Below are 15,108 nucleotides of genomic sequence, written 5' to 3'. Positions count from 1 at the left end.
ACACTGTAATTGAATAATCCTTTTCTCTCTACAGACACTGTCGGAGCGAAGAGACGGAAGTGGATGTGTTGAGCGTTCAGCCCTTTATCACAAATGTGTCGGCGCAACAGTAGGAAGAAATGATAAGATTTGAGGAACAGGACAGGACACGGAATACAAATCACTGTTTACACATATAAGACAACTTGGATAAGCGCTTCTGAAGGACTGAGACTTCTGAGTGTCTCCTCTCATCTTGTCTTTATCTCTCCCATCTTTGTCCTTTACAGTCCGTATCATTTTAGTGACACTCTGACAAATGGGGATTATTTTCAGAACAAATCTGGAAGGGGCCTGCAGACCTCACCCTCAACACATCAAAACAGGAGCGAGACTAGCAAGATGCTCTGCTAATTAAAGCACCCTTGGGAAAAAAAAGATATAGCTTTCATGCCAGCTCACACACAGCCCCTGAGTCCCTCAGCTTTACAATACAATACTGAAGAAGCATTATACTTCTCACCTTGCCTTAAGGAGCTACTCCACGTGAAAAAAGCACTTATTTGTATGAAACAGTAGTTCAACTGTGCATGGTTCTGTCTTATGGAGATAGTGTGGCGTGTGAGACTTTTGTATTTCTTTCTCCCAACTATTTTGCATGAAGTTGGAAGAATCTGAATTCTAGCACAAAATGTCAGTTACCAGCATTTTCATTCGAGCAATATCAGCCACGGAATCCCCCCCCCCCCCTCTAACTTACACTGCACACAACTGAAACTACAATTTCTACTACTACAGTTTACACCTCTTCCAAATACTATGCAACTGATTCTCCAGTTCATTTGGGAATACACACCATACAGAGCATGATGTTTTTACCCTGTTTGAATTTTGCCGAGGTTTACATTCGGAGAAACAATGTGAACGTTGGAGTCAGTAGTGATACATTATTAGTGCCCTACAAAGTACCAGCCTGGTTTAATAGCACAGTCAAGTGTTTTCTTCTACTACGGTAATCATGCAGTTGTAAATTCTGGCTACAGTCATCCCTCCAAACTCTCTTTGATATATCTATGCAGCCAGAGCACACATTAATTTAATATCCTCATATTTAATTTGTTTCTGATATAAAAACAGTGTCTTCAGGTGAGTGTGTGTGCACAGCATGAATGAATGAACTCCCTGGTAGCTTCCGGCCTAGACTTTGTGTGTGTGTGTGTGTGTGTGTGTGTGTGTGTGTGTGTGTGTGTGTGTGTGTGTGTGTGTGTGTGTGTGTGTGTGTGTGTGTGTGTGTGTGTGTGTGTGTGTGTGTGTTACCTTGCTAAAAGCCAGACAGTCTTTATCCTGGTCTTTGTCTTTGACTTCAAAGTCATACAGTGCTTTGCCCTGGGGTGGAGTTTGGCTCAGGGGACGCAGCAACTGGATGTAACTAGCCGGTAAGAAACCATGGCAACCGCTGAGCTCGCCATGGTACCAGTTGTCGTCTACCTTTCGTCGCAGGATGATGATGTCACCCTTGGAGAATTGGAGATCGCCGGGTTCCTTTCCTTCATAAGAGTAGAGGGCTTTACCGCAGGGCAGGGCAGGGATATTCTGAAACATCACAGACACATAAATGAAAGCATTAAATGTACAGAAGAAAGCACTTTTCTATATATATGCAAATAAGTAAAGCAATACAATATGTCCTATCTTAAAATAGCAAGGAACACTGCATGTTTTTTGGTCTGACCTGAAGGGACAGTGGGATTAAAGTCAGACATGGTGTCAGGGGGAAGATAAAGACAAATCAGAGCGGTCACAAGACAATTCATCGGATTAAAAGGTTTCACAGAATTTTGTATTTGTCTTCCTATTTCTTATTCATTTGCCATTTCTCGGAAAGTACTGGATGTTTGTATCTCTTCATATCCTTCAATTTAACATTCTGAGATAGAATAAATCCATAACCTCCATGATAAACACATTCACCATAAATTGTGAGGCTAGCCCAGAAAACAAGAGAACAGGGGAGGAACACTTCATTAGAGCATTCACTTGCTGCTGTTTTGACACTTGTATTTTGCCCTGATGGGCACAGCAGATTAGCATATTATTATACCTGCCAGAAATCTTTCCCTACACCAGAAAACAGGCTCTCAGTGACAATAGGTTGTCTAATGAAGAAAAACCCTGCATAGCGATTATTATGATAAAGAGGTTGTTATTTGACAGGTGTACTTTCACATACAACATATGGGGCAGCGTTGAGTGCATTGTGAGATCTCTGCAGACAATTAAAGCATTGCTGTCAAGTAGTGTTGAAAGGAAGGTGGATAACATGCAAACCCTGGGGTTGACAATTTCCTGAGTTTACAGTGAACTGGAGTTCATTCTATTCTTCCAATTAACAAGCCGGGAAGTGAGCCTCTTGTGCCACGTCTGGAACAAATCCGTTTCAACTATGTTATGTAACATTATAAAACACGTTTTATGGATCCATTTGCATTGTTCTATACTCTTTCTCTTTTCATCATCAGATTGGTGCTGCCCCATATTTGATACAAGGTAGAAATGTGGCAGTGACTCCTACAGTGATCACTACATTTATTTGAAGAAAAAAAAGAAAAAAACCCTAGGGGGGTCGAATGGTTTTGAAGCAACTCAAAAACAGTGTAAACTCCAATATGCTGCACACTGTTAGCCGTGGAGACACATTTCTAGAACTTGGATAGTTGAATACATGCTCTAAGGTTTCATTTTCCAGCAGTCAGTGAGATATGACTGGTTATTAAAATGTTGCCAGGTAATTGCTGCATCTACCTTGGGCCATACAGTCATTTTGAAAATACCAGAGTGGTGTGAAGTATCACTCCCCGGTGTATCATCAATATCAAGTCTGTGGCATCTTGCTTATCACATGTGGAGGACAGGAAAAATCTGACCAGTTACTAGCCTAAATACATCGTTTACATTATGCCATAGTAGAAAATAATAATGTTGAACTCAATTTATGTTAAAGCCATAATAAGTAATAACAAGTGCAGTATTGATCAATTGTCCATTGGAACGTTCGCCCAAACCCCTTCCTGAGCAGCAACTGTCCAATCACATCCTAGGGACCATAGCTGGGTAGTAGGCAGAGCGGGCCTGTCAAGCTTTGTGCTGTATCTCCACATGAGGGTGATATATGATACATGAGTGTACACAGGGCAGTGTGTAGGGGGGGGGGGCTATACTTTCTCCAAAATGTGGAGGGTAGTGTATTTTTTAGAGCCTTTCCAAAACCACAAACTCTAGTGTAAAAGTGTAAATTATAAATTAAGTCTATAAAATAGGCTTATTGACTGCAGTTGTTTGCATGTCTGGCTAACCAGCTAGTAGTAGCCTAACCAATGGTTGCTCCCAAGGCTAAAGAGTAGAGCCTTAACTAGGCTACATTATTTGGGGGTTAAATGAAATATGCCCTATTTACGACTAGCACATCCTCATTGTGTCTTTTCCCAACTTTGTGAAAGCTTAGCGTGGCTGCTATCATAATTAATAGGCTAACGTAAGCAGCTCTGCTTTTCATTGAATCTCTGGAGATCAACAGGAGCCCCAGAGAACAACACGAAAAAGCCCTTTGGCTAAGCAACAACACGGGTTATATTAGATTAGAACAAAGTAACTGTGATCACATGTTGCCTTAATGCTAAGACTACAGTAGGATATAGCTCTGGACTCTTATCCAGGAAAAAAACTATTTTTCTTTTCAACTGGTGAGGATAATGACATATTGCGTGGGGCACGTAGCCAAGGTCCTTTAGCAAACTATCACATATGTAGCCTTTAAGTACATATTTAAGACATTCTTTACAGGATTCTTGTTTAACTTTGAAGATGAAACATTCTTTCAAAAGAATGACTTTGAATTTCGAGAGGTAAACCTACAACTGTTGCTATTAGAAACTGCGCAGGTGCTGGCCACGAAATGAAAGCTTGGCAGAGGAGGGTGTCAAATACGTAACATAGAACATGACTTTGATAATATTAGATGTGGTAAGATTAGAGGTTTTGCAATAATAAGGTCCGAATCGACAAGCTAATATAGTTTTTATCTTATATTTGACAAACGCTACATGTCTATAACCATTGAAACATACTGCAGGTATACACCTGTATTCACATTATGCACCGCACTCGCGCCTACTAAAGACTGCAGCTACAGCACACTTAATATACTGAACATGATCTTGAAGGAGACGGGTATTAAGAGGGAGTTTATCTCTAAGAGGATCCAAGCAAACAAACAGCAGCGTGGAACGGAAGAGAGAATCCATGAAAGAGAAATAACTTCTATTCTTCCCGGAGAAGGTGTTTTAACACACACACACACACACACACACACACACACACACACACGCGCGCGCGCACACACACACACACACACACACACACACACACACACACACACACACACACACACACACACACACACACACACACACACACACACACACACACACACACACACACACACTTTTTATAGACTCTCGAACAAACCGATTCTCCCCAGACGCCACACCGATGACAATTTCCAGAGGCTTGACTGCCTGACTACTGAGATCAGTGGTGACGCAATATATGGAAACACACAGACAGTACACAAACAACAACAACAAAGTCACAGTCTCAAATGTATCTAGCAACTACTACTCCTGGTATGTTTAAAGTTAATCCGACTTCCACCTTAAACTACACTAGCCAGCTAATATGTTTAGAAGATACAGTAAATGCCAGAAGAATAACTTGTGCACTTTAACAGGGAAGCGACAACAATTAACAGTATCCATTAAAGCTAACAAGGAAACCTTACATAAGCACATTTAAGTGTCGCATGGATTGATTATAAGCAAGACAGAAGTTAAAGCAGCTCCGAGTAACATTTAAATATCTTTTAAACAGCCTCATGTTTCCCCTCATAATCATAAATTACCTTTAACAGCAAACGAGACCATCAGTGCAAAGAAAGACGTTTTTATATAGTTTTTATTACTGCTTTTGGTCTGGTCGTACACCCAGTCCGATTTTCGGTTCGCTCGTTCAGGCTCTATGGTCACATATCCGTATTGGTCGCAGATTTCAGTGTGGCGCTGCAACGCGATTTGAGAAACCTATCCCTCCAGGTGAGGGAAGGGGAGCGGGAGCCTTGTTTGAGACAGTTATTTGTCGTCATAATGACTGATAACGGGGCTGAACCATCAAAGAAAAAAAAGAAAATGCAATGAATAAAAGCTAAAAGGGAGATTGGAGTTGCCAAGCAACGTATATACACAATTTCACGGGAGCGAATTAAAGTTTACGTTGCCTCACCAGCATCATCAGATGACCATTACAACAACATAAACACATTACCTCATCGTGATCCATACCAACTGCCGTCTCTCGTTCATTCGCTTTGTGTGAGGACACGGAGTCTTTCAGCTCCGTGAGAGGTGACACTGCATCAACTCATTGCTATCAGGTGTGTGTAGCACTGACTGGCATTAGTTGATGCTGTGTCACTAACCACTCTCACGGAGCCGAAAAGAGTCCGGTGCCCTCACACTTTCAACACACGGACATGCACTATATTGCTTCCTGATCATTTGAATCTCGCACGCCCGGCACGCGGTAGAAAACAGCTTCACGACAGCTGGCGTCGTAAAAATAGGCTACTACCGCTTCTGTCCAAAGGGGCCGCCAACGTGCCATGTTACTCGTAGTGGCTTTAAATTGCCTTCGCTGGCTCTAACTTACACCGTTGCTTCATCAATAGATAATTACTCTCTCACCTACGAAGATCATTTAGTGTTCAAATTGATGAAGGATCAGATGAATACTTAAGAGCTCCTCAGTTTGTGTTCTGTCTATTCAAATGTATGTTCGAAATGAGCTGGACAAGCTCATTTCAGTCTAGGTTAAGCTGCCATTATCACAACGGACAAACCTTGTAGAGGCTTCTTCCACTAGCTTAGTTACACCTAGGTGAAGTAAAGTTTATGCATGTGTCTAAGAGAGATGGAAACATTTAGCCTACACATAAGGATCAAAGCTGTTTTTTTTACTGAATTAATCTACTGCTATGACAGCCTCCACTCTCTTGGATTCAGTCTTTCTTGCAGGATTATGACACCTAGCTGCAGGTATTTGCTCCCACTCGTCCACAAGAGTGAGGTCAGGCTCAATGGGTTGAGATTGAGGTCAGGGCTCTGTGGGCATTCAAGTTCTTCCAAACCAAACTCGCAAAAGCATTTCTTTATGGGCACTTTAGACATTGTCATATTGAAACAAAGGACTTTCCACAAACTTAAGCACACTTATTATATGCCATTGTTTGTGTGTAAAGTATTTCAAAGATACACAACACTGCATGGAGGAGAAAGGGAAAGTACACAGCAGACGGGAAGCGAGCGAGACAGCAGAGAGAGGCATACTTGTGACTGTAGAGTCTGCGGTTCGATCCCTGGCAACCCCGTGTCATAAAAATAATGTTTATACACTACTAATTGGTTCTCCCAATTACATTGTGGTAAAGCAACTTAATTTGCTGCCAGGATTATGTTAACAGTAAACATTCTTTCTGTGAGTGGAGAAAGGTTTTGGTTACCACAAAGTAACTCACTATGCTGTTATTTTCACATCTCTCTCTCTCTCTCTCTCTCTCTCTCTCTCTCTCTCTCTCTCTCTCTCTCTCTCTCTCTCTCTCTCTCTCTCTCTCTCTCTCTCTCTCTCTCTCTTCAGGTAAACCTTAGGGCCAGGCTGCATGGGCGAGGTCAATATTATTTTCCCAGAAAAAGACCCAACCTGAATCTAAAACAATTGGGGCGATGGGGTGGTTTGACCATGGATTATTCTAGTTATTCCTGAACAAACTAGAGTGGAGAGATGATGCAAAATCCATGACAAGTCAACTGTTATCGGGAATCAATCTCAATTTCACCATGACACAATCTGAACATCAGTCATTGCAATGAAGTTCACTTCCCCTAACTCTCAACTCTTTTCATCCCCAAGCTTGGATCAACTAACTGTGCACCACTATTTCTATCCCTCAGTCTCTACTTCATGAGAATCATTAGCCAGCTTCAGCTTTCAAGTGGCAAATGAACAAAAAAAATAAAAATCTTCTCCTAGGTTAAAATGCTAATAATTGCTACATGAGAAATACTGTGTCCTCCTTAGTGGTGTGTCGGCTCTTCAAATAGAATAAAATAAGATACTATTATATTTTCAGGGGAAAGAAGACATTTGTAAGACTTCAAAGATGTACTAGACTAGTGCTACGGTGATACTGTGTATGTGACTCTCCTCTGTAAAGAGTGCTTCTTCAATAACAGACACTGCACACAAAAGGTTGTAGTGTTGTAAACTTGCGGTTTTCTAAAAGTACATCCACAGTACATTCATATACATCCACTGTTCTATCTTTATGTACCATATGCTGTTAGATATAGTTGTGCATCTTGGGCCACTGGCTTAAGACAGCTGTGTTTAAATGTATAATATATATTATTATTATAGTATAATTCATGTGCACAGGGGGAAACATCCATTAAATAAACCTTTCTACAATACTGTGGGTAAACCAATTCTAGCAGCAAAATTTGTAGTAATATTTTAAGCCGTCTTATCCTTGAATTTTCATTTTTTTCAAGGGCAGAGCAAAGAAATCCGTAGGAAAATCCGCTTTAGAGAATTGCATTTTACATCCACAACACAATCAGAGTTTTCTAGCTATACATTCACTTCGTGCAGGTAAAGCTATGTTGGTTCAGTACAGAATCAAAAGAGTGTGCAGATTAGGAATTAAATTCATTTTAAAACGTATCTATGGTGTTTTGTTGTCTGGCTGCCTGGCAAGATCAAAAAGGCAACATAGTTTTATCATAAATGAATGATACAACTGCGGGGTGAATTTATCATTGCGTTCCTGTAGACATTGATTTGATATGTAATTGGGGTGCTTAATAAATAATCAGCCATTTGCCGGCAGGTTTTAAATCCACGACTGAAACAGGCTGTGAGATAGCTGGACTGGGAGCACGCTTCTTTGTGTGTGTCTTTACTCTCAAATGCACAAAAGTGTTCCAGGCCTGCTGTCCTGCCACCACAGCGCCAAGACTAACCCATCCATCCAGAACGGTCACTTTGTGTGCGAAAAGAGTAGAACTGTGTGAATGGCAAGAAAGAAATCGGGCTGGGATGTTTGTGTCCTTCATGAATGGAAAGGGTTAAGTTGTACCTGTCAGTGGTACAGTATTCTTATCGGCTGAAACACACACACACTAACACACACACACACACACACACACACCCCTCATTCAGAGGGCTTTCTCACCCCTGTTGTGCAATAATTAGTGTTTGTGGATTTCCGTAACAGACAGAAGGTGTGTTTGATTGTGTGTGCTTCCGTGTGCATCTGTGCCTTTTGGGAGAAACACACACACACACACACACACGCACACCAGTCCCTCCATCAACCACTACTGAGACTTCCATCTGTTCAAGTCTCTCAGTGTCTGTGTCTACTGTAGCCATAAGGTACAGGGAGGGGACGTGTCCAACATGGGACTGACTGCTCCATTAAACAAGGCCCCCTGTGATACATACACGCACATACACACCCGCACACACACAGGGTTGACTGTGTGTGGATGATGTATCAAAGAGTTGGTTGCTAAATGACAGGGTATTTGTATTTTTTTAGTTATTGACAGACATTTAGTTGGGTGACAAAATAAATGTGCTGAAGTTTGATGTCCAACCCTATTTATTGTTCAACAAATCGCTGTCTTTTGTTTGGTCTGCTTGTGTCTGTACCTACCCTCCTGAAATTAGTTTCAGTCATTCTCAATTCTGTCTCTGGCAAGCTTGCAGTCATGACACAACCAATAGTTATCAGGAAACTCAGTCTGTAATCATATCAGCCTAAAGTCTAAATCAAAAGTATTAACAGTATACTTTTTCCCTTTCATCATACCTTCAGCTATCATCCAGGTAACTCAGTTAATCTCTCTTCCAAAATGCACTTACGCAATCACACCACTTGAGCCTGTACCACTCCTGTACCAGAACATTGACTGATAAACCAATGACTTAAAAAAACACTAACAACCGGTAGCACTTTAATATGCATCACTATTGTCTTGAAATTGCTTTCATTTAAATTACCACTGAAAAATGGCACTTACACTTCTTGTACCTTATATACTACATGCTATACAGTATCAGACCTTATAGCCCTCTCCTGCAATACACCTAGTGGAAAGAACTTTCATCATGCCCGATCTACTGTATCTGTTGCAATCCTCTGCAGATATGTTCATACATCCAGCACCCTCCGTGAGGGAAATCATTCCTCTGTGGGGTTAAGAACCTTCTATGGAGTTTTTCTTCATGGCTACATGTTTACTGAGAAAAACTCATTCCAAAGATTTACCCATTTACAGGATACACTGAACATGGCAAGACATTGGAGAGTGGTTAGGTGCTCTGCTGAAATGGGAATCAGCTGTTGTTGGCCTTTTCTTCTCTTTTTAGCTGCAGCAGAAAAGTAGCAAATTACAGTCATTTTGTTTTACGATTCAGATTTTTAAAATAGTACGGAATTGTGTTCAAAATGACGCGCATGGACATTATCGTCACAGTTTTGAATGGTTTCTCACAATGCTATGTGTTTGTGACTCAGGATTGAATGAGACAGTAAGTGGCCTCTGTCACTTTAAGTGGAAGAATAGAGCACAGGACTTTTTGTGATGCTCGTGCAAGACAATCACATCACGACGACTTATGTGAGCCACAAATGGAGAAAAAATACAGAGACAAAAGACGAAGATACAATGTTTGCTCTTGCCTGCATGAACATATACAGTACATATATGCACACAAAGCTATGGCTTGTAATCGGTACAGTACATGTGCGGATGTGCGAATATACACTGATTATAAAAGGATTTGAGTCTTTGTGCCTCATGCTGAGCTTACTATATCAATAAAAACATGTGGAACAGTTTCCTCTGCTGGAACTGCACGCTGCAACTTCCAGCACTCTTATAACCTTGTCAATCCACTGTGACACCACTTACTCTAAGTATTAATCTCTTATATCAGGCAGTCACAAGCAACACCATACCCAAGAGCACATTTGTTTTACTGGTCTTGACTTTTAAACCCATGTTGTGAGCAGCAGTTTACTTATATTAAGTTCCCCGGGGCCAATATTGATATTCTTCATACTAAATGATGTTTCTCATGTCTGCTTGCATGTTTGTTGAAAAACTTGACACAAACTTCAAGACTTTGATGGTTGGTGTTGGTGACACAGTGAGACCACCTGTCTGAGAGCCATATCTTAATATAAGGCTTTATAATAAAATGTAACTTATCTCACCAACGACTTTAAGGTAAGTGGGCACAAATGTAAAATGGGGTGAATACTTTCACATTACATTACATTTCATTTAGCCAACGCTTTTATCAAAAGTGCCTTCCAATAAGTGCATTCAACCAGGCAGGGTTTTGAGTTGCCACTAACAATTGTCCCAAGCAGTCACTACTGTATAGTTTTGTTTTTGTTTTGTTTTGATTCTTCTTAATATTTTTGGTCTCAGCTTGAACAGAACGACTACAGAATTACTTTGAATAATACGTCAAATTAAATAACACCCTCCTCAGCTGAGACAATTTGCTGCTGTTGTACTGCACCTTGGGAAAAGTTAATAATGTCATCCATTAGAGATAAAGCATCCAACATTATATAACTCTAATTACAGAATATCACAACCAGGTTTGGCAAAGTCGGCTTGAAAAATCACTTTGTTTTATTGCTATGAAGCAGATTTACTTTTTAAAAATGGTTATAAATACCTTGTAGAGGGCTATTGTGCCTGCCCTGCACTGATATTTTGTTTGTATTTATTTATCTGGCAACACAATCTAACAAGCAGATATTTTAGCCACACTAGCAGTGTGTCAGTCAGACTGACAGCTGGTCTGTCAGTCGTTCGTCCACTTTGAACTATTTAACAACCACCACACAACCAAGTTTTTTTTTTTAGTTTTTACAATATCAATGGTGCCGAAAGGAGAAATGCTGACTTTGTTGAAAAATTCTTTGTGATCTCAATTCCATCACAAAAGCATTCTCATTGTCAGACTAGAGGCTCTTAGCTTAGAACAGGGCTACTTCTGAGTCAGTTCCTGTGTCAGTATAGAAAGACATTAAGGAACGCTGGTCCATCAAATTTAGAACCATCAATAAAGCCTATCAATAGTAAAGGTCATAGTGCCTTTTTCCTTGACCTCCACTAGCACACTATAGACTTTCAATAAACACTTGACATTATACGATGCCTTCAGGCGGTGTGGGTGACCCTGGCCTCAGGTCACAAGAGGAAATATATCTGCACCAGAGGTTACATTTATCAAAGTGTGCTTGGATTGCACAAGCGCTTTAAGCTTTTGAAAAGAGAAATCGGCTCATGCTCAAATTGCTTTACAAACCATCTGCACACTAATCTACTACAGCAATATATGGTTAATGAAACGGCTGCAGTGTGAACACAGACATGCATATAAATCTATTTAAAGGGGTAAATGTATTTATTCATTTGTAAGGGAGAATGGAGAGCGCAGAGTATGAACAGGAAAGAGACTTCACGGAGTGTGAAATAGAGGTGGCTGTTGTCGGGGCTATATTGGAGGAAATTGAAGATTTATTGTTCGGTGGTCATAGCACAGCTGTGACCAATAAGAGAAAATGTGTTGAGTGGCAGCACATCACGGCCACAGCAAAAAGCCCTGACTCAGAGACCCAATACTTGTTTTTAAAGCTATAGTGCGTAACTTCTGTTGCCCCCATGAGGAATTCTGAGGAATTAAAAAAAAACACTGTCGGCGCATCTTCATGAGGTAAGCCCACGGTGATCATGCAGGGATTCCATACCTTCTGCTGTATGTCCAGGTGTTTTTTCTTAGTGGTTAAATCAACTACAGAAACATTTCTTTGGCCCTTCTTGGGATTTTTCTGAGCTCCTGTGCCGGTGTCGGAGGGGCGACAACAGTTTGTAAACGCTGCCATACTGAGGAATACTGAGACAGTTATGTGGAGCTGATAAGCTTAATCAACTTCATGTCAACTCGATTAGCGATGGCTTGAATGTAACCGACATTCATTTATGTGAAAAAGTTACGCACCGTAGCTTATTTATTTTGTATGAATGCCCACATGATGTTTCTTTTTTTAACCATGTTCTTGTCTATTTATTAAGTACTTACTTGTTATTGTTATCCACCTTACATCTTCTTCATCTTCTTATTACTTCCGTCTTTTTTCTAGCTCTATCTCCTCCCACACTGTTGCACTTAGACACGCAAACATTTCACAGAACGTTCATCCCCACCCCACACCCCTTAAACAAACATGGCCGCCGTTGACCAAAACGTCTTCACGAGAGATTTTTCTGCAGTTTTGCCACGATTGCGACCTTCAATTGGCCCCAACTTGGGACTTGAGTTTGCAAAGCGCGCAGCGTCGGTACGTAGAAGCGTTTGAGCCTGGCCGACGGGTGGGGCGCCGGCGATGCGGGGCTGGCGGTCGGCGCCGGGGGGGCCCGTACTTTTAAAATCTCTGCAGGATTTTCTAGTTTGTATTATATCTCTATAGAGCTGAACTATTCTGGGAAAAGATAGGGACAAAGTGATTTTCAAATTCAACTCGTCAGCATGATGCTTTTGTATTGTATTGTACTGCACTGTAGTGTCCCACGGTGGGGTCGGGAGTCACACTAGAGCTCCCTGCCCCTTAACAAGCGTCTGCCTTCTATAACTGGAAACTGCCACATTGCTGGTGTCGCTCCTCGGGGGAGAAAGAGACACAGATCTGACGGTGGATGAAGCTGCTGCAGTGAACTAGATAAACAGACTGTTCCTCGAGCATGAAGCCTGCACTATATCACACACATCATTGGTAACTTCCTACATGGCTTCCCAGAATAAACATCATTAAAGCCTTGAGGTTTGCTTTTTGACAGCACACATCATGCCAAGAAGATAACTTGAAAATTGGTTAAAAACTACCTTTAATTAAACAAGAAGGGGTTGTATCACTATACTTTGCCAATAGCAAAGATTACATCTGCCTACAACACACACATTTCTGCCTACTGCACGAACGAATGTAAAGGCTTGATTTGCACTTAAGCTGTAGTCAAAACGGCAACACAAAACATAATTTTTGACTTTAAGTCTATGTAAAGCAGAAGGGAAATCGGAATCTTATATTTATATTTCCATTTATGTTTTAAACGGCCTTTCACAAAAGTTTATCTTTAATTTTTTAAAGACTGATTAAATTAGACTGATTAGAAATGCCGAATGAGAGATTGACATAGAGAAGATAGTCCAATATAGACTAGCCCTATGTGATGACTTGGCTCTGTATCTTCCGCTTTACACACATGTACAGTGAATGAACAGTGAATGTGTGTATGGGGCTCTTTAAGTGCTGCTAAAATGCAGGTGACCACACAGCATATAGCTAGCTGTGGCTGAATGCATCCTGCTGAGCCTGTAGAAAGAGCTTCATTCTCAAAAGGTTTTATACAGGCATGGTCAGTGTTTTTAATTATTATTTTTTTTTCCAGATTGTATCAACCCTTGACCAAGTGACTGGCCAAATGCACCACTCACTGTCCTGTCCTTGCGGTTTTGCTTCTAGTTCAGTAGATGTCCGTGCAGTGTGAGAGATAAGTGGTGCCATGTATAATACATTGCTAGTGCTCTTTAGCTTTATCGTCTAAGGGCTGATTTAGTCTTGCAGCTGCTGAGCACAATCCATTCCCAGTGGATGTTTTTGAGACTCTATAACTTGGACTAGCTTTGCAAGGCTTTTCAAAATCTTATGCTTGGTTCAGAGCTGTGTCAAGTTTTTTTTTAAATTTTCTTTTAAAACTTTTGGCCCTTTCCTTAGTGCACCTTTAGCAGTTTCATATGGTGGGGATTAGAATGAATAGATCATAATACATGCTAGCAAGGTGAGCGTGTTAGCAAAAATCAAGTTCAATAACATCCACAACTTTTCATCCATGCTAAAAGCAATGCTTGCCCTGCCATGATGCAGTTTTGGATGCCAATTGAGAGTATTTTGAAATGTCCAGAATTCACAAACCACGAACGATAAAGAAATACAGACTCCCAATGAACTGCCAAGGAGAATATCTGTTATCTTTTAAATTCCCTTTTGGCAGTCACCATGTTTTCTGTATCTTACAGTTAAAATACCACAAGGAAAAAAATGTGGTCGGGTGTTTTGCAAGTGTGGAACAATACAAGTCACAAAATGCCAAAGTAGCTGGTGCAGAAAGAACCTCAGAAAAAGCTACCTCGGCAGCTCCATGTTAAAGTATAACCAAACAGCTGTATACAGTGTGTTCCAAATTATTATGCAAATTATATTTTTTTCAGATTTTCCTAGCTTTATCTTTATTCCATGTTTTATCAATTATTAGTTGTAAAATAAATTGTCCATAGTAGGCCTATGTGAAATCTCATACAAAAGTACACAAAAACTGTTTACAAAATAGGTTACAGTGAGTTTTCATAGCATATTTGTTTTTTGGAGTCAGAAATTACATATAGTTGATATTTGATCAACTTCTTATTATTTAAAAAAAGAAACCGCATAACATAAATCACTGAAATATATTTAAAATACATAATGAAAAACAGCAGAGAATTATTCACTTTATAATGTTCTCAATACACTGCATGGGTATTACAGTAATGCTGCGTGTCATTTCTGTTGAGAGCTGAGACTCAATTTTTTGAGCTTTCACTTCAAAGGCAACATTTGCATACGGGGTGGCGGAGGTGGATGAGCTGCAGGTAAAGTGAGCTTTGAAGGAAATAAGGAATTAAAGGGACTAAACGCTTCTTGTTTTGAGTACTGGAACACATTGCGTCTCCTGGATTCGCTCATCTGTCGGCTCCATTGCTCCACAACACTAACATTCCCACGCCAAGCCTCTGAGTGTGTGTGTGTGTGTGTTTGTGTGTTTGTGTGCGTGAAGTATGGTAGAAGGGACAGGATGTTCCACTCCGCTCATATACCCATCCATTTTTCCAGCA

At 40.6% G+C, this 15,108-nt stretch overlaps 1 protein-coding gene across 1 annotated transcript in view; it reads right to left on the bottom strand.

Moving 5' to 3' along the window:
- The window catches only part of LOC307258346 (E3 ubiquitin-protein ligase SH3RF3-like), a gene marked incomplete at its 3' end in the record, with an annotated part of 92,282 nt that overhangs the window by 38,185 nt on the left and 38,989 nt on the right, over positions 1-15,108 (bottom strand). Inside the window, exon 2 of the mRNA XM_080037858.1 lies at positions 1,297-1,572. Coding sequence (XP_079893984.1) covers positions 1,297-1,572 — 276 coding nt within the window. The remainder of the gene's footprint in view (positions 1-1,296; positions 1,573-15,108) is intronic.

Source organism: Ammodytes marinus (assembly GCF_949987685.1).
Source record: "Ammodytes marinus genome assembly, chromosome: 12".
NCBI lineage: Eukaryota > Metazoa > Chordata > Actinopteri > Uranoscopiformes > Ammodytidae > Ammodytes > Ammodytes marinus.
The sequence above is the reverse complement of the archived record's forward strand: the minus strand, read 5'-3'. Positions and strand labels throughout refer to the sequence as shown.